Source organism: Parasteatoda tepidariorum, chromosome 12 (genome assembly GCF_982258835.1).
Source record: "Parasteatoda tepidariorum strain Cologne lab strain chromosome 12, Ptep-v5.0, whole genome shotgun sequence".
NCBI classification, from domain to species: Eukaryota; Metazoa; Arthropoda; class Arachnida; order Araneae; family Theridiidae; genus Parasteatoda; species Parasteatoda tepidariorum.
Window position 1 is genome coordinate 60,128,257 of NC_141766.1, and position 21,888 is coordinate 60,150,144.

The following is a 21,888-nucleotide window of genomic DNA, read 5'->3' on the forward strand; positions in this document are numbered from 1 at the left end:
AAAAATTAGATTTTTCATAGACCTAAATCCATGACTTTCCATGATTTCTTTTAAAAAATAATAAAAATCATGACATTTCATGACAAATTTTGTTTAATACCGAAATTCATGATTTTCCATGACTTTCCAGGTGCGCGGATACCCTGTATTTTTTACACACAATTATAAAATTACTTTAAACCAAAGATAATTTCATTCAAAAAATAGTTTTCAATAATTATTTACCATTTTATTCAGTAATGTTAAAGTTTTTGAACCATAAGATCTGCAAAAATTTCAGCATCATCTTAAACCATGCAATTTTAAATGACAAATGTAAATGAATAAAATCAGTGAAATATTTCTGGAGGAAGAAAATTTTAAAAATATATTGATAACTTAGAAACTGTATAAATGATTTGATTCAAATTTTGTATTTTGTCATTTAAAATTACTAAGTTAAAAATGATTTAAAAATTAACAAGACAATTCAATATCTTCTCAACTATAATGAAAAAGTAATTATAAGAAATAACTTTTTGCAGAGAATTATCTTGGAATAAAATGAGTTTCATTCTTGTGAGCAAAATTTTCTCTGATTAAAAAGTTACTGAGTTATAGGAAAATATGCAACAACAAAAAAACTTAGTAAACATTAAGGGGCTCAAACTTTTGCCCCTCCATCTGATTAGACTATTAGGACCATATCTTTCAAGATGTGGCTACATCCCACGTTTACACGGCCAAGAATTCAAAAGTGTTGGAAAAGAAAGGAATGTTTAGTCAGAAAAAGTACATTGTTCTGTCTAATTTTGTAATTTAACCAAGTTAACATTACAAAACAAATATGTTTGGGCATATACCTTAATACAAAAGTACCATAACCGGAATATCTGTGAAATTAGGGAGGCCAACTGTTACAATAGAAGCATTAAACAAATTAATGCAAAAGCACCACAATCCGAATCTGTTAAACTAGGGAGACCAAAATGATTACAAGAGTAGTATATCTGGTCATAAAGTTTAATGGAAAAACCTCACAACCAGAATATGTTTAACTAGAGAGACAAAAGTACTACAAGAGGAGAGGTCTTAGTCCATGAAGAATTAATTATAGGTGATGTATCTTTTTAGGAAACATAAATACTTCTAGTTTATTTAATAAAAGCAGGTGAAATATAACAATTTTAAACTGATAGGTGGATTTCTGGATATTGCCAATAACAAGACTAGCAGTATATGTTTTCTTGAATGCTATTTTCCCATCAGCTTATTTTGAACATAACACATTTATTTAACAGATATTTTCTAGTTAAACTACATATATTCTACATGAAGAGGTTTTTTTAAACTTAATATATTTCAAAATATTTTTACTTTAAAACTCGTTAGTAATCTTTATAATTATTATTCATTCTTAATTTTTTATTATTCTAACTTATAACTCCTTTGCGCGGCAAATCATAGTAAATTATCATGAATAATTTATTTTGTAAGTAATTAGTATATTATCATGAATAATAAATTTTTGTTAGAGTAATAACACTTACAAATGTAGTGATTCTTTCACTTTTCAATTGGTTTATTAACAAATGTAACGCATCTGTAATATAGTTTTCATTACAAGTTTGCTTGCTTAGATTGCGTTAATCGTTTTTGATTAATTAAATAATAAACTCATACTTTTGATTAATTTTTTTGAGCAATATTTAGTTGAAATCATAAAATCATTTTCAATTCTATGTGCAACAGAAATTATATTAATGATACATAAGCCCTTACATTTGAAAGAAATTTTTACAGTTTTTCAAAGAGATTGTTGTTGTTGTTAATTTACGTCGCACTAGAGCTGCACAAAGGGCTATTGGCGACTATCTGGGAAACATTCCTGGGGATGATCCGAAGACATGCCATCACAATTTTGATCCTCTGCAGAGGGGATGGCACCCCCGCTTCGGTAGCCCGACGACCTGCACGCGAAGTCGAGCACTTTACGGTAGAACAGTTAAACGAGGACCAATACCGCACACCCTCGGTCCCAACGCAGACTGATCCAAGTGGTCACCCACCTGCACACTGACCGCAGCCAGTGATGCTTGACTTCGGTGATCTGCTGGGAAGCGTGTCTTCACGATCAGTCCACTGTGGAACGTTTTCAAAGAGAAGTTCACATTATTTCATAATTTATTTAACGTTAAATGTAATTAAAAATGTACAAAATAAAATTTATGCCTTTCTTATGGGCAACAATCAAACCGGGGAGAGTAGGATTTTTTTCACATTGATTATTAGAAATTTACAAAAATCCACTCAGTAGTAAAATTTTCTAACAGCAATGTGAACTGCAATGTTAATGTGAATAAACAACCCTATGATCAATTTTTGGATCATGATTTAACATTTGAACAACAAGAAGGAATTCAACAGTTAAAAGCAAAAAAAATTAAATTTATTTACCAGAACAGGAACTTTGTGATTCTGTCAATGGAAACAAACCTTGCTCCACAGGCAAATCAGTTGGACGAGCAGGAATCTTCACTTCCATATTCTCAGAAGAAGACTGCTTTTTTATACCTCTTTGTACACTACGCTCTATCATTATTTTTTTACAAATATCTCTTAAAGTGTTAGCAATTATTCTTGCAGGAATATCACAGCGGAAAACATGACACATGTATTTCTTTGTCACACGGTCTCTGGCAACGTATGCAAAATCCCTAGTTTCAAAATTTGAAAAGTATTTTAATATTTGTAAGATTTTCACCCAAAAATATTAAAATAAGCATATTATGTATTCAACATGCAAATATATGTGTAAATTGATAATAGAAATTTTACCTTTCACTGAAGATGAACCAGGATCATTGCACAGCACAAAAAATCAAATTGCTTATTTAAAATCAATAAAATTGGAAATTAAATGTTTAACAATTATTAATATAATTGAAAGACAAAATAACAAGTCAATATATATAGATACATAAATTTTTTTATAAGAGATGAAGAAAGAAACTAATCACAATATGAGTGACTGATTATTATTTAAGTGAAGAAAATAAAATAAATTTATATTTAAAAATTTTGGTTAATAATTATTGCGGTAGTAAAAACAAAGGTCAACCCTATTCTTTTCGTCAAAAGAGAGTGAGAAAATAATCTGCCCTTCATAAAGAATCAACTTAATGCGTTTCACTCAAATAAATTAAATAATTAGTCTTAGCTAACTTTTAATCACTCCTTCACTCTTACTGACCCCAATAATGAGTCAACAGAATTTGAATTTTTTTTTTCGTTCTCACTTATATACTAATATTTGCCCCCAAATGTCTTTCACTTGAATTAAAAAATACATATTAAGGGGCAGTCAATATGAAATACTGTATATAAATTTCAGAATGCAGCTTACGTTTCTAAACTTGCTGATTCATTTACACTTTACAGTAGTCTTAGCCAAGTTTGGAAAAACCCAACTGATGCTGCTTAAAACGCTTAACACAAAATGTACAGATATTTAAAGGGATCTTTAAAATTTACGAAAAATCCATAATTAGTTAAGTTATAATACATTTTAGCAATCCTAACTTCTAGCGCTGTAATAATAAAAAAAGGAGAAAATAGCATAGCACACTTTCTTTTACATGTGCAGAAATAACTTGCTATATGCTAAGGTGAACAGGATTTATTACTGCCCTCATATTTTTTACCAGTAAAATAATTAAGGTAATAATATCATTTTCAAGCAATTTTTGATTTGTGGGCATACAAGCAAATTGGAATATTAATCATAAATAATAGAAAAATGGGTTTTATGAAAGGAGCATTTCTTAAGTTAAGAACTTCGCGAATCGCTCATTTAAAAAGTTTAAATTTCTCAAGTCCTTTTTTTTTTTTGGTGCTGAGTTTTGTATTTTTTGTTGTTTTCATTGAGGTTTACTTTCTGTGAAATGTCCCTTTTTGAGATCTGGAATTTTCTCGAAAAGTCCTTAAACAGACCTAGTTTCTTTCTAGATTAACATCCTAGTATTCTTTATTACAATTCTTCGTATACTTTTTGTTTTACCCTCCATCAGTATTATGTAAATTTTTGAGCAAATAAATTTCCAACACATTATGTAATTCTTGTGTCAAATTGCGATGTTAGAATTCCTTTCTTTAAAAAAAAAATGCAGTTAAAAGAGTTTTGCAATGGATTTTTGTGGTAGAATAATATAAAAGTATATCTGAAATTGAATCAAATATGAGAGTAGTGAGTGCATGTTTCTGCATTGTATTCAGATTACCTCTAAAGAATAAATCTTGAAAAAAATTGCATCATTAAAATTATACTTGTATCATAAAAATTTTATTTATAATAAAATAGATTCTTTTCTCAAATATATTCTGTAAAGGCCTGCAATATTGCTTTCAAGGCAAAATTTTATTTACTTTAAGAATGCAACTACTAAAATAATATAATTGAGAGGCACAATATTGAGCGTTTTATTCTTTGTACTGGAAGCTCTAACAGAAGCTCTTGACTACTAAGAAAGTTCAGAACTAAATGATTCTTACCGTCCATTATCTCGTCCAACACCCCATACTCGAATTGTATGAATAGATTGTGTATTAAGAACCGTTAAATCTTGTGAATCCATTAAACGCAAAGAGTAGTCATCTAGATCCATGTACAAGTCTTTACCCTAAAAAGTAAGCAAAAATATTATTACCCTAAAAAGTTTGTAAAAATATTTTTTTATTCTATGCCAGACTTAGGCATGGTCAGTCTGTGCAAAGCAGCCTAATCCAGTTAAAAACAAATAAAAAATGACAATAATTCAGCATGCATTTCAGAAATATGAAAACTAATGTTTTATAATTTAATCAATGGAAAAACAAAACATAATGACAAAGAATAAATGGATTGAGTGATGGGCATAATTGGACAAACCCACCCTGCTTACAACTTTAAACTATGCACATATTGATTATTTAACCAAAACAGCATTGCACCCTCTTTTAGAAAATGAATTTAAAACGCACCCTCTTCAGAAATGCAATTATACATAATCCATTCATAACACTGTGTTGGTTAAGTAAAAGATACTCACAAGCTCCAACTGATCAATATGAAGGCTGATAAGAGCATATATTCAAACGTTAGTTTATTTGAGGAAGAAAGGCTGTTCCTAATGAAAGCATACCAGTGCGACCAATAAATTAATCCGATCATTTTCTCCGATCAGCTCAGCTTCCATACTGATTATTCAAAGTATAATAATGAAGATGAATTCGATAACAATATGATTTGACAAAGTGGTTTTTTATTTATTAGAAAAACTAGTTCCAGTTCTTAAAGAATAGATATTCATTTTTGAACACTATTCTAAAAACATATATACTGGAAAGTTCGAAATGCGGCATCATCAGGACTTCAGTAAGTCAGATTTTTCCAGATAATAGATCTTAAAGGTAAACAAACATGAAAACATTTTGTTCAAGAAAAATGACAAATAAATGATAATTGATGTCGATTTCAGTCAACAATGCTTTTTTACAGATTGAATGACAATTGAAAAACTAAATTAGTGTGATAAATTACATGTAAAAAAATAATAAAAGTCAGAAGACAATAATATGAATTTTCTCTGTTATGAATAAAGATATTTGCTTTTCTTTATGATGTGAATAATTAACACAGCAGATAATCAGATGAAAATGACATTAAAAAACCAGCTTCAAATGATCTGACTTATTAAGAAAAAGTAACTTAAAACAAGGAACAGAATTGAGTAGATTTTTTAATGAAGAGATCTATAATTTAAAAGGAAACAAAGCTAATCTTCAGTGATTTTTTTTTCTTTAACTACTCATATCTTTTCAACAACTCTTAATGTGGTCATTGAGGCAGAATATATGTGAAAATGCAAATTACAGTTCACTTACCAGTGAAGCAGCAAGAAAAAAGAGAAAAAAAAACTTTTTACTGATACTTTTCAACAAAAAAAAAAATCTTTTGAAAATGGAGCCAAGTTTTATTTTGATTGTGAAAAAGTGTCCCAAAAAGACGCTTCCAGTAAACCTTCATCGGAATATGGAACTTTGTATTAACTTATTAATAATCTTATTCCAAAAATGATTTTCTCTAAATTAGTTAAAATTATGTTAGAAACTTAAAAAATTAAATTATTATACTATTACTCCCTGGATGTATCACTAGGATTAAGAGATAATTGCTGTCCTATATAAATAAAGTGCGGAGAAATCGAATTAGTTTCTGTATTTCTAAATTATTCTGTTTGTTTTATTGTTTTAATTTACTACAGTGTAACGTCCCATATCCGGACGTCCCTTTCCCGGAAGGGTCAATTTCCGGGACTCTTTTTAACAATCAAAATAAACAAACATCTCTCCATCTTCCCCTTTCCTAAAAAAAAAAAAAAAAAAAAAAAAAAGATCTTTTGACACATTTTCTCTTTTTCTAGCTTGCACTGAACCTCTGATTTATGCATCGAACCCATAAATCACCAGAAAGGGGAAGTGAAGATCTACCAAGACCATTGAGTGACCGTTAGTGACGCTCCTCCCTTGGAATGTAGGAAAAAGAGGGAGATTTGTTTTCAAAAGACCGCAACTGAGTCCCCTCCCCCCTCCTTTCCCATGCAGGTGGCTAGTAAAAGAGGCATTTCCTGGAACCTTTTTATTGAAAGAAGAAATACTGTGGAAAAGGGTAAACGGGGCAAGCGTTAAGGTGGGGGGGGGGAGTCAGAATGGAAAATTTGAATAGGTCTAAAAGGATATACATGTCCTTGAGAAACAAAACATTCGTTCTTCCCCATACCATGTAATATTTAGGAGGTGGGGGGAAAAGGGGGTAACATTCCTTCTTTAGCAGATTCTTTCAGTCATAAAAGAAAAAATAAAGAGAACCTGATCAGTGTGTCCCGCCTTTATGCTTGATTGATAGCCAATGATTGAAGAGAAAACAATAATTTGTTACTTCCCCACCCTCAACTTAAATGATCTCCTCTTTACACTTATTTTCTTTTACAAATAAGGAGGAAATGAATTTTTCTCCTCCATCTACCCACCTTAATGAATGACGGGAATTTACTTTTCTTGCTTGAATCATTCTAGTTAAAAATGGCGAATTATTATTTTCATATGTCAATTTTTTTTAGTTTTCTATATTTTAAGCAATAATATTTTTTTCTAATATTTCATATTTTATTGATTAGATATTCTAATACTAAAACATTATTCCTCTTAAAAATAATGCTTATTTATTTTTTGCTTCCTAGATTTAGATCATTTTAAGCTTTGTTCCAGAATTTCCCCTTCCTGCTTGAATCGTTCTAGTTCAAAATGGGGGATTAATATTTTCGTAACTGTTAAATTTTTTTCGTTTTCCATATTTTCAGCAATAATATTTTTTTTCTAATATTTTATATTTGATTGATTAGATATTTTAATGCTAAAACATTATTCCCCTTAAAAATAGTGTTTATTTTTTGCTTCTTAGATTCAGATCGTTTATTAAATCATTTTAAGCTTTGTTTACCTTGGGGGTGTATTATACGGAAAAATCTATTATACAGACTTCTGGAAGTCCCACCGATTCCGGATACGCGACTTTACACTGTATTTAAAAACTTAACAGACATCAATTTTCATTATTTTACGTTTAAATTTCTATGGAAAAGGATAGAGTAATGATACAATCAAAGTCCATTAATAGGGAGAAGGGGTAATTATTGAGAAGTATACAATTCGAATCTTAAGAGTAGTATGTAAAAAATAAATATATTGGAAATGCAGAAAAACACCAATTCTGCAGTTTAATTCACTTTCATTAAGTTATGTAAGAAAGGGCAGGTTTGAGTTATGGGGTTCAAATTCAATAATACTTTCTTATAACATTAAATTAAATTCTATGCATTTTATATTACTATGCAACTATCAAAAACAAATTCCCAGATTGTTTTTCCCTGAAATAGTCCACTTCAGTGCTGCGAAACATTTCCTTGTAATTGCATTAATCAATTGGAATAGAAAAAACCTGTAAATGGATGGATGTGGCTAATGAACATAGCAAAAAGGAACAAAATTCATATCTATACTGCAGTGAGAGAAATACTGATCTCAGAGATACATTCAGAGAGTAATAGTATAATTTCAATATTTAACATAATTTTGAAAAAATATCAGAATTGGAATAAGCAAGGCAATACTAAATTAATATATATTTTTAGAATCCTGTTCAAAAATGAAATCATAAAATTTACACTCTTAAGAAAAGATAAATAAATTTTCTAGTAAGATAAAAAAACACTATATTAGATCACTATTGCTATCTCATTCATCAACATCATTAATGCAGTGGTGCTACTCGCAAAATATCAAATTGTCTCACCAGAAATTGCATTTCGTCTCAGTTAAAATCTCTTTTTGGCTCAGTTTGTCTTAGCTAAAATTATTTTTTGACTCAGTTTATCTGAGCTAAAATGACTATTAATCAGTTTGATAACAATATTAAGATAATTTTCAGGATCCATTAATAGCATACTAGGTGTACTACAATTATACATACATTCACTATTGCTAGGATTTTAAAAAACCTGCATATGATTGATCATAAGAGTTCACAAAATTGTTTTGTGGACTCTGATGTTTTCATATATATTGCATTTATCATTTATGCCAATGAATAGTATCTGTTCCAGAATTTTACAAAGTAAATTTTAACTTTCTTATTTTTCAAAATATAATGGTGTAATCTTTCTAAAAAGAAATATCTATTTAGTTTTTTGGTAATTCAAAAGGGAAAATACCCATTTTATTTTGAGTTCAAATTTCATCTCAAAATATATAGCTATTCAGTTACAATGGAAGGTCTACAGATTTCAATAATTAAAAGAGAAATTCAGTAATTAAATAATGAGAGTTAAAAAAAATGTAAATAACACAAAAAAACCCACTCTTTGACAGAATTCAGGAGGTGCAGTGAAATTTTGAAATATTTTAGGTAGGAATTTTTCAAGAAAATTTTAGGGAGCACTTAATAGCAAAAAATTAGCATATATATATTTTTATATCAAAACAGAAATATATAAAAATTATTATAAACAATTTAAAAAGACACATATAAATATACTTTTCTTTCTAAAATGACTTGCATCCTTTATTAAGTATAAAAGTAAACCTTTTAGTTAATTGGCATTAACTAGTAGATTGTACTTTCTTGCATTCACAAGATCAGTTAGTTGACTATGTTCTTTTAATTTATATAGCTAAACATACAATCATAAAATGTAATTATGAATGCACTTAGTAATTGTTTAAATGCAAAAACTGTAGAAAAATATATATCTTTACAGTAACTAATTCAAGAAAAAACTTAATTCTACTTCTAGAATCGCAATACTGGACTTTAAAATCGCGTGAATATGAATTGCGATATTGGGTTTTAAAATCGCGTGAATATGAATCGCGATATTGGATTTCAAAATCGTGTGAATATGAATCACGATATTGGATTTTAAAATCGCGTGAATGTGAATTGCGATTTTGGATTTTAAAATAGCGTAAATATGAATCACGATATTGGATTTCAAAGTCGTGTGAATATGAATCACGATATTGGATTTTAAAATAGCGTGAATATGAATCGCGATTTTGGATAAAATCGCGTGAATATGAATCACGATATTGGATTTCAAAGTCATGTGAATATGAATCACGATATTGGATTTTAAAATAGCGTGAATATGAATCGCGATTTTGGATATTAAAATCGCGTGAATATGAATCGCGATATTGGATTTCAATATCGCGTGAATATGAATTACGATACTGGATTTCAAAATCGCGTGAATATGAATCGTGCGGTTGGATTTTAAAATAGCGTGAATATGAATCGCGATTTTGGATTATAAAATCATGTGAATATGAATCGCGCTGTTGGATTTTAAAAACACGAAAATACAAATCACGATTTTGGATTATAAAATCACGTGAATATGAATAGCGCTGCTGGATTTTAGAAACACAAATCACGATATTGGATTTTAAAATCGCGTGAATATGAATCGTGAGGTTGGATTTTAAAATCGCGTGAATATGAATCGCGATATTGGATTTCAAAATCGCGTGATTATGAATCGCGATATTGGATTTCAAAATCGCGTGATTATGAATCGCGATATTGGATTTCAAAATCGCGTGAATATGAATCGCGATATTGGATTTCAAAATCGCGTGAATATGAATTACGATATTGGATTTTAAAATCGCGTGAATATGAATCGCGATTTTTGATTTTAAAATCAAGTGAATATGAATCACGATATCAGATTTTAAAATCACGTGAATATGAATCGTGCGGTTGGATTTTAAAATAGCGTGAATATGAATCGCGATTTTGGATTATAAAATCATGTGAATATGAATCGCGCTGTTGGATTTTAAAAACACGAAAATACAAATCACGATATTGGATTTTAAAATCGCGTGCATATGACTCACGATATTGGATTTTAAAATCGCGTGAATGTGAATTGCGATTTTTGATTTTAAGATCAAGTGAATATGAACCACGATATCGGATTTTAAAATCACGTGAATATGAATCGTGCGGTCGTATTTTAAAATCGCGTGAATGTGAATTGCGATTTTGGATTATAAAATCATGTGAATATGAATCGCGCTGTTGGATTTTAAAAACACGAAAATACAAATCACGATATTGGATTTTAAAATCGCGTGAATATGAATCACGATTTTGGATTATAAAATCACGTGAATATGAATCGCTCTGCTGGATTTTAAAAACACAAATCACGATATTGGATTTTAAAATCGCGTGAATATGAATCACTATTTTGGATTTTAAAATCGCGTGAATATGAATCACGATTATGAATTCTAAAATCACGTGAATAAGAATCGCGCTGTTGGATTTTAAAAACGCGAAAATACAAATAGCGATATTGAATTTTTAAATCGCGTAAATAAGAATCACGATGCATAATTTTTAGATCACGTGAATACGAATCGCAATGAGTAATTTTTAAATAGCGTACAAATACGAAAAACGAGACCTGATATTACAACTGCGTGATAACGAATCGCAATATTGGATTTAAAAATGCGTGAATACGAATCGCGACGCTGGATTTTAAACTCGCGAGAATACAGATCGCGATATTGAATTTTTAAATTGAGTGAATAGGAATTGCTAGTACGATTTTTAAATAGCGTAAAAAAATCGCAACACGTAAGTTTTAAATCAGTTAAATACGAAAATCGATGACTGATATTCAAATCGTCTGATTAAAAATCGCGATTTTAGCATATTCCAGCGCAGTTCCTAATATTTAAAATTCAGAAAATCAGCCAAACAAAAAAAAAATCAAATATCGGCGGTCGAAACGAAACGCTTAGACTCCTTTCCACTCTATAGCGGAAGTCGCGGTAATCCAACTATCGTTCCGGCGGCTTGGGTTTCTCTAATTGGACTCCATAGAAAATTTGTTTCTGGAACATGGTTGGAAATTTTAGAAATTGGGAGAAAAAAGCGGATTTCCGCTTTTTCGCGGAAGTCTTTCATCCCTGAATAATTATGTGCACCGTACAGTTTCCTAAGAAAAAAAGCAAGATAATAACCAATAGTATAAGGGAAGAATACCCTCTTTTCTTACAAGATCACGGGCATGCGATACTGATTGCTACTCACTGCTGTACATAATCCAATTGTAGACACGAAACGCATATTCTATATGCATTCCAATAGCAGATTTGCCAAACGGAATTTCTGACATTTAAATGACGTATATAGGAGGCGTGAATGGCAAAATGCTCTCCAATGACTCACGGCGATGCGGATTAATATTTGAAACTGAATTCAGGTTTGTCAAATTTTGGACGTTTTGTCTCAGAATGGCGCAGCTTTGGCAAAAACTGAGCTGAATGTCGCAGTTATGCCGTTTTGTCTCAGTTTGTCGCAAATGATGCAGGCGTAGCATCCCTGTTAATGTTATCGCACTTTGAGTAATCAATATTAAAGCTGATCAGAGAAAAAGAAAGATAAATGCCACAGATAGGATCTAACCAGCCTTAATATTGATCGATTGGAGCTTACCTGACACAGGATTATGAATGAAATATATACACTTTAAATTCATTTTCTAAGATGGTGCAAAGCTGATTCAGTAAAACAATTAATATGTGTATAGTTTATATTCAAATATTCTAAAAATATAAATTATAGATGATAAGTACAAAACACCTTGTTATTTATGACAATAATTACAAAACATGACATAATAATAACTAAAGATCAAAGACGACTGAACACTCACATCTCCCCATCTACCAACAACGTCAAGGATATCATTTCTTCCTACTGATAAGTCTACAATACACTTATTAACAGCTTTACTACTTCTTTCAGGAGTTAAATCAGCTTCAGCAATCTCAACCCATCCTAAAGATCTCACTGCAAATCGTATAGGCCTCTAAAAAGCAAAATAAGTGGATTAAATGCAGTGATGTTTTAAGTAACAAAAAAGATGTGGATCAAAAATTTTAAGTTTTAATTGGGAATAGTCGACTATTTAAAATATTTTCAAAATTAGCATTTGTATTCATACAAAATGTTATGTTTTGGATACATGGACCAGTAGCAAAAAGATATTAGCTTATACTTTCTTAATTTTCACCAGAGGTAGATATAGAAAAATTTTTTTAACAGATTTTCTATATACACCTATACTATATACAAATTTTTCTAAAGTTTTTAAACAGAAATTTTTTTTTCATTATAAAAGTTGTGATAGAAATTATAATTTATACAATTTAATAGCCTAAATAAGACACATAAAAGCCTCTTTTTTTTCTTCTTTCATTCATTTTACTTTGAGAGTGGCATGACCCTTTTAAATCATATTGAGTTCTATAAATGTTGAATATGAAATAAAAATTGAATCTTTACCTTAAAATAACCATTATATTAATATTTCATTAAAGATAATGAAACAGAAATTAAAAAAAAAAAAAAAATACAAATGCATAGCTAAGATTTCAGTTAAAAAAATACACCAGAAAATGAATAACATAGTTAGCATTTATTCAAGTTACATTTATTCATAATTTATCAAGCAATTTTTTTAAATTGATATACAGTCAGGGTTCGTGATTTTTTGATTTTTTTAAAAAAAATCATAAGAATCAGATTTTTTTGATTTTTATTCAAATACACTGTAAGAATTTTAATTTATGATTAAAAAAAGTTATAAATGTTTAATCAAATTAACTTAATATTAAAACTATGTTGTAACAATATTTTAGAAGCTCTAACAAAAATAATTTTTCATTATAATAATACATGGCTTTGAATGCATAGCAACTGTTTTGAAAGAAATGCATAATTAAAATTTAAAGACTAGATTAAATAGAGAATTTAAAGAATACTTCAGGGGTCTGTCTGGGTTTTTCTGAGAGGTACCTATTTTGTGAAAATTAAAAATTATATTAAAAAATCAGCACAAATATAGCAAAAATATGGATTTATCGTTTCTTACGAGACACAAAAATAAAATTTTAAGAAAAAGTATTTTGTGTGATTATTCTATCATTTTACCTAAAGTTAAATTTGTAAAAGTACCGTTAAACGGTAGTAAATTTGGCTTGGACAGACCCCTGCACTTTAACTATTAAAACAAAGTTTCAGTTAGCAGACCATAACTTTAATTTAAAATTGTGATTTCTTTTTTTTCCTCTTGATTTTTAAAATGACAAAATAAATGCAGCAGACTGTGTTTATAAATGTAGTCATTCATCAAATAATAAATAAATATTTAATCTATATATTTTTATATTAAAACATTCATTTTTAATTCTATATCAAAATAGATAAGTTAAGCTAAAAAAAAAGTTAGAAAATCTATCTACTCATTGGAATTTTTTTTTCACAAAATTTCTTTACAGAAAATCTGATAATGTCAAAGATACTGTAAACAAATTATGAGAAAAAAATACCAGTTAATAACCCTACTGCATCAAATAGACTTTGAAAGAGTTTGAAAGGGAAGAATGACACTATATTTGGAAAAATACATCTGAATTTATCAGCCCTCTTTTTTTCTTTTTCTGTTTTTGGCATATTAGGGTAATTTCCTTTTAACATAACCTCAAGCTTCAGAAATACACATTTTCCACCAATAAAATATGATGTAGATTTTAATTAACATTATTTGTATTATTTTTTGAAAAATATTCATGTTTATTAATTACTTTCTACAGCTATGCAAGTCTATATTAAGACAGCATTAAATGTTTACTTTAATCTGTACTTTCAATCTCAAGAATCAAAACATTTTTAAAAATGTAATTTCAAATCTGTTGGAATTTAACACACACCAAAAAAGTAATTTCATTAACTAAAATTAATTAATGCAGCAATTTATTTAAATTAAATTTTAATACTAAGAAAAGAAAATAATAAAAATATCAAAAATTTAAAACACTGTTTTTTGACTTTTAAAATCAATATATATAGATAAAAAAAATTTTTGGATTTAAATCAATGATTTTTTTAAAAAAATCATTTGATTTAAATCATGATTTAAATCGTGATTTAAATCAAGCTGATTTAAATCAACAAACCCTGTATACAGTAGATATGTAATTCAATATTTTCTTACTTTGTCTGAGAGGACAGCACCAGAGTCCCCCGGGCAGCTTCTTCTTCTAGAAGTATTTAGTAATTATTAATAAGAGTCAAAATCTTAACTTAATAAAACAATAAATTAAAAAAGGACACTTTTCCTGACTTTTCTGACCTGACTCTGAACTTTTCCAAAAATAAACTATTTCTAGAAACTTAAACAGTTAAAAATATAATTTTCAGAAATTCAAATCTTTGAAGGAGTTTCCGCAACCAATGTAAGTTCTTAAATATGCAAAAAGAAAGCTTCAAATTTTTATTAATAGACTTAACTATGATACTTGCTTTACATGTAACAATATTTTTTTAATCAAATATCTTAAAACTTTTCCTCAAATTTTGATTTTGCTTTAAGGAATTATCAATAATCAAATTCTCAACAGTGTATTAAAAAATATTTTAGAAAGCTCAGCTGTTGAATCTCTAATAAGCCCCAAATGTTTGTTTTGAGCATTTTTCATATAAATTTGATTTCAATTGAAAATATAAGAATTAAAATTCTACTTCACACTTCAAAAAAATTTAGTTCTCTATAATCTCACAAAAACAAAATGGAAATAAGAGAAATAGTTGTTGCTTATACTCTTTGGCTTAGACAAACTAAACCAAGTCTAGAAGACTATTTTGCACAATTAAATCAAAACCTACAACCCCTCAATCAACAGCTCCCCCACAGAGGCACTAATACAATCTATGATATGAGGGGGAGAAGTAACAACAGAACAGCGGCAAACAGTATAAGTCCGTTAAGAATTAGACTCTTAATGTGACCAATCTTAAGTCTAAATAGAGAGATTTGAGCAAGTCTTGGACAAAAACACTGCAATGAGTCTATGGTACTCAGCGGTATACCAAGAATATTCGATCCTCCAAGTGGTGTTTATATCAGCCAAAAACAGGAAGTGGATCTCAGAAGTTCGTAGTCCAGTGAGTGTGTAGTTAGCTTCCTTCCCTAGCAAGCAGGTCAGCAACTTCTTTTTCCTAAACCTCAACATGCAAGGGAATCAACAGTAAACATAACAGTATCACCCAGGGTCAAAGCCAATTTATTCAGGATATTAGGCCAATTCCTAAATTACTATAAGGAGCTTTGCTATTTGTCAGGATCCAAACATCACCCTCGTCAGCTTCCAAAGCAAGATTTAATGCCTCTCTAACAGCAACAAATTCAGAGCGAAAAACTGATCTGTGTTCTCCTGTACTTGTTTTCATAAGAACACCACTGCCCATTCTTCCTGAGTCAGATCTGCTCCCATCTGTGCAGAGAGCAAGAGCACGGGAGGGAATACTATTTATGACTTCAAGGGAACGCTGGCACAGCAGTTCTGGGTGTTCGTTTTGCTTCATAAAATTCATATTCAAGTCTTCATTAAAAGTTACCTTACTAAGAGCAGCAGTAGGTGTTAATAAATTAAAAGGAATACGGGTCTCTACTTCAATATCCCCAAAGCCTGTATTAAATACGGTGATATGATCTCAGATCTCGGGGGTATCAACATAATATATATTTAATAATAAAAAGGATGATGATAATGGTACAGTGTCATGGAGGAAACTGATTAGAAAACTAATGATTTTACATTACTGCGCAGAGCGCCATCTGTTGAGTTTTAGAAATTATAATTAATATGGAGAAATATTATTAACACACTTCCCCCCGATGAACTCTTAGTTCATAACAATTTAGTCATTTCATATATTAATCAAAGTCATTTTTCTCAAATGTAAGGTACCAATATTTAAAAAATAATATAATCTTACCTTTTTACAATATGAGCCCTTCTTAATTATATAAAGATTATAATGCAATAATATTAATCAATTCCTTAAAATAATATGTTTCATGAGCATTAGTTCAAAGTTTTAACAAATTATTACCTTATGAATGAAATGATTGAAATTTAAGTAAATATCAATTGATGAAATTAAATTATCATATCATGAATAATAAATCAAGCAATTTTCACAACACAAATTCTTTCACATGCAAAATATTTCAATTTTAAACAAACATGCATTTAAACAAGAAAATATATATGTATGCATATTTTCTTTAAATCAAAAAAGTTCAAATAATATCTTAAGATAAACTTAATTTGTAAGTTAAATGATTATTTTCAGTAATACTGTAAAATAAAATGTTCAAATAATAATAAATGTGAATTTAAAGTTCAAATAGAATGTTCATATTAATTTAATTGTTCACTTCTAAATTATATAATAAATTTATAGGACATTTTATTATTTACACATCTGTTTTCAAAGCACATGATCTTATTTTGTTAACAACTCCTTGAAATGTTTCCACAATTTTTCCAAGTGTCCACATGCTCCTTGGAAGTTTGTCATCATGAATCAAAACAATATCATTTACCTTAAAATTTTGATTACCTTTATCCAAATTTACATAATTGACAGCTCTTAAATTTAAAAGATAATCCCTTTACCATTTCTTCCAAAATTGATTTATAAGTCTTTCTCGATATTTAAATTTTTTAATTATCATTTTTTTGTCAATCATGCAGTTAATACCGGATAACTTGACTGACGGTAAACTTATTAATCGTCTTCCAAGTAGCATGTGGGATGGCGTTAGAGGAAAAGTATCTGGAGTGTCTGTAGTCACGTAAGTAATAGGCTTAGTTAATCACAGCTTCTATTTCACATAGAACTGTTCCTAGTTCTTCACTAGTCAAAGATGTTTTCCTCAGTAATTTCCTAAGAATGATTTTCATTGAACGAACCATTCGCTCGTAGAATCCACTCCACCAGGGTGCTCTTTCAACAATGAATTTCCACTTTATTCCCTTTGAGGAATAAAACTCACTCACTTCAGAACTGCTCAAAATATTCCACATTTTTTTCAATTCAAACTCTGCTTGTTTGAAGCATTGTCTGAATAAATAACAGAACGAAGTCCTCTTCTGGAAATGAAGCGACAAAAAGCAAGTAAAAATGCTTCAGTTGTTAAACTGGAAACAATTTCCAGTTGTATCGCTCGTGTAACTGCACAGGTGCATAGCATGATGTAAAACTAACTATCAGAATCTTTCACAAATAAGGGTTCAGCAAAATCCAGGCCAGTAACTGAAAATGGAGGTGACTGTTCTATTCTGTCTTTAGGAAGAGGTGCCATAATTTCACTTCCTGATCGAACATTGAATCTTTTACATAAGACGCAGCTTCCAATTACTGACTTAATAAATTGCCTACCTTTCGGAATCAAAAATTTCTCTCGTACCTGTGTTAATGTGTTTGAAACACCAGAGTGTAGGGTCTTTTCGTGTGCTTCTTTCACTATCAGTTCTGTAAATTTTGTTTTTGATGGTAATAGTATAGGATGTTTTTCATAATAGTTCAAATTGGAGTGCTGTAGTCTTCCACCCACAAGTATAATCCCTTTGTCAGAAATGAACGGATTTAAGTCTCTGATTTTTGAGCACTTCTGTAAATGTTGTCCTTCCTTTAAGCAATCTATATCCTTACTGTAGTTCTTTGCTTGTACGTGTCTCAACAAAAGGTTTTCAGCTTCTTCTAATTCTTCTGCAGTTAAAACATTTTTGATTTTATATTCTTTCTTAACTCTCAAATTCGTTATAAGGGGCCGTTCAAAAAGTACGTACACAAAATCGGAGAAATTTTAACCCCCTCCCCCCCTTTGTACATAACCGTACAGAAGGTCTTACTCCCCCCTTAGAGTACGTACATTTTATTAGTCTTCCCCCCTTTTTCATAAAAATTAAAATAATTATGTTTTAAATAAAATTAAATATTTATTTAATATAAATGATTAATTTAAATTATTTAAACAATAACTCCTAACTTTATGTACGTACTTTGTATAATACCTCCCCCCTCCCCGTCATACAAAACCGTACAAAATAGCAAATCCCCTCCCCCCCTTCGGGATGTACGTACTTTTTGAACGGCCCCTAAATCTTCTAATCCAGGCTGTTATTCGGAAAATCTTCTTAACAGAACAAAATTTTTGGATATCGAAATTTGAATTGTGAACATTATTTTCACTTGCATAATTAACTGCAATAAATTTCGATCTCTTTTCTTCATCTACATCTGCTCTTTTAAAATTTTCTTCATTTTTCAGCCATTTTTCTTCGCTTAATGTCAACCATGTTGGTCCATTAATAATAATTGCACTTGAGAGTAAATCATTAGCACTGCATCCTCTTGATATGATATCAGCTGGATTATCATTTACCTTTATGTACTTCCAATTAGTAGGATCTGTTAAAGTTTGGATCTCACTTACTCTGTTTGAAATAAATGTCTTCCACTGATTTGCATTTCCTTGAACAGGGGTGATTGTGAGCCCAAGTCAAAATTCCGGAAAATTTCTTGAGTTAAAAAAAACAACAAAAAATAGTTTAAATTGAAAAAGATTTAAACAAGGTTTTTTTCCTATATTTCTTAATTTACTTAAAATATTTTTAAAATTTTACACGTACCTATACCATTTACACATAGCTATGATGACCTGGAGAAGTAATTAAAATTTACAAATATGTCTTTCTTTCTTGAGTTTATGATTATGACAACTATTTACTGATAAAAAATGAATATTAATCATGAATATAAGCTTATAAAGTATCTCTCTGGCTCTTCCTTACAAACAAATAAAATAAACTGTGTTTTTAAGTTCCACCTTTGAAAATTTGATTTCCAGAAACTTCTGTGATAAATGATATTTTGAAACGTCTGGACCTTCGATCTCCGGAAACTTCCAGATCACTGTTAGCGAAAATTCCGGAAATCCGGATTTTTTCCGGAGCACAATCACCCCTGCTTGAATCCAACTAAGGGCTATGGTTGAGTCAGAATATAGTAGTTATTTATTTGAAACATGTTCCTTAAAGTATCCAATAGTCTGGAACCTATACGAGTGGACACCAGCTCTTATCTTGGTAGACTCAACTTCTTTAATGGTGCAACGCGTGCCTTTGAAGAAACGAAGCATACGTAAAAATTTTGATTTCTTTCATATCGAATATATGCAATCGCTCCATATGCCTTCTCACTTGCGTCGCAAAATATAATTATCTTATAATTCCCTACTTCGGAACAGCTATCTTCTTCATGAAAATAATATCTTGGTAGTGAAAGTTCCTTTAATACATTTACTTCCTTACACCATTTTTCCCATTTCAGTCTTAAAATATCTCCGAATTCCTCATCCCATTCTAAGCCTTGTTCCCATATTTCTTGAAGAATTTTAATTCTAATCGCGAATGCTGTTGTATATCCCATTGGATCAAATAGTTTTGATGATATGCGTAATACGCTTCTCTTAGTATTTTTCACATTTTCCAAAAAATCAATTAAGGAACTTAAATCTAAATTAAATTAATTCTTTAAAGTATTCCAAATGAATCCTAAAACTTTTAAAGGTACTGTTTCTTTACTAGGATATTTTTCAAATTTTGTGTCTTGCCATTTTTGGCATAACTCCTTAGAATTACTCTTCCACTTCCTAAGATTTATTGATGCATCCTTTAATATTAATTTAGTGTCCCTGGATAATAGTAGTCCATCTTCAATCGTATTTGTACCAGTAATAAGATCGTCAACATACAAATTTTCATTCAAAACCTTACACGCCAAAGGATGAGATTCTTTATAATTTTTGATATGATACTCTACTGTTCAAGCCAGTAAAAATGTTGATGATTTCACTACGAAAGTTGCGGTTCTATTGCGAAAAACCTCAATTTTCTTGGGAGGGAATTGCTCTGACCAAAGAAATCTAAGATAGTCTCTATCATGTTCATCAATTAACAATTGTAGGAAAGCCTTTTCACAATCAGCAATTATTCCTATCTTAAACTCGCGAAATTTTAATAGTAAAATTAAAAGATTAGGGTTAGATTGGGACCCGATAATAAGTTATCATTTAGAGAGTAGCAATTTTTTTCTTTAGCCGAGGCATCAAAAACTATCCGTAACTTTGTAGTTTGTTTATCATTTTTAATTACTGGATGATGAGGTAAGTAATAAACCATATTTGGAACTATTGATTTATCATTAACAGGTTCTATTATTCCTTTCGATAATTGTTTTTTAAAAATACTAGCATAATTATCATGCAAAGAAGGATTTTTATTGAAACGCGATGTTAAACTAATTAACCTATTTTTAGATAAATTAAAATTATCAAAAATGTTTACTTCATCTTTAAATGGTAATTTAACCACATATCAGCCATCCTGAAATTTTATATTTTGTTCAAACTGTTTTAAAGTTTCTTGCTCCAAAGGTGTATTCTGAATTTTATCATTTATGCCTAAGCTTTCAATATCCCAAAATTTCCGTAACTGTAAATTTATATCACAAGAATTATTTTCACCAGTTAATCCCTCACAATTAAATTTTTCCTTACAATAACACAAATTTTCAATGATAGTCATTTTTTAAATCTGAATGAGTAATCCCAGTTATGCTTCCTCCGAGTAATGTTTCGACATAAAACAAATCTTTAGTCAACTCCTTTATGTACCCAGTGTGGAGTTTCCAATAATAATCTGCTCCAATTAATATATCAATGGAATTTATTCCTTTCGAAAGACATGAATCAGTAAGCGCAAAATCCTTAAGCAGCAACTTTATTTTATTATTATGCGGTGGGAAAGAAGCACGTGTTACGGTACTTGTAACCAATAATTCGAACTCTGACCTTCGAGTAGAAAATTTTTTATTGCTTATACTCGCCTTTATTATATCAAATGATGATTTACTATTACATTTTTTACAAGGACCAATTTTACTCCTACATTGTGAACTTAAATGTGATTTACAGAAACATTTAAAGCAACGACCTTCTCGTATTAATCTATCTCTTTTTTTCAGAAACCAACATTTTTTCACAAATAAATGAATCATGTTCTGATTTACAAAATACGCAATTAAATTTTACATGAGTAGCCAATGCTGAAGCTGTGGGAATATTCGATCTGAACTGTTTTTTGTTATTTATTACTTCCTAGGAATTATAATAATTATAGTGTTCATTTTTCTTAGCATTATCATGGAATAATGTAGATGATTCGCGTACTTGGATTTCTTCCTTAATAAATTGAATTAATTCTGAAACATTAAATTCTGATTTTGATTTTCGTTTGCGGTTAAATTCTAAAGTTAAATCTTCTGGTATTCATTTTAATAATATAGGGCATAATAAGTGTCCATATGTTCCA

The 21,888-nt window shown here is 29.7% G+C and overlaps 1 protein-coding gene across 5 annotated transcripts in view; it reads right to left on the minus strand.

The window, feature by feature from the left end:
- The window catches only part of LOC107443554 (protein Fe65 homolog), a 387,879-nt gene that overhangs the window by 16,013 nt on the left and 349,978 nt on the right, over window positions 1-21,888 (minus strand). For all 5 annotated transcript variants that reach the window (XM_087155955.1, XM_087155953.1, XM_087155954.1 and 2 more), the window contains exons 8-11: window positions 14,658-14,703; window positions 12,315-12,470; window positions 4,531-4,658; window positions 2,437-2,696 (exon numbers count right to left, since the gene is read on the minus strand). In XM_087155955.1, the coding sequence (XP_087012081.1) occupies window positions 2,437-2,696; window positions 4,531-4,658; window positions 12,315-12,470; window positions 14,658-14,703 (590 nt within the window). The remainder of the gene's footprint in view (window positions 1-2,436; window positions 2,697-4,530; window positions 4,659-12,314; window positions 12,471-14,657; window positions 14,704-21,888) is intronic.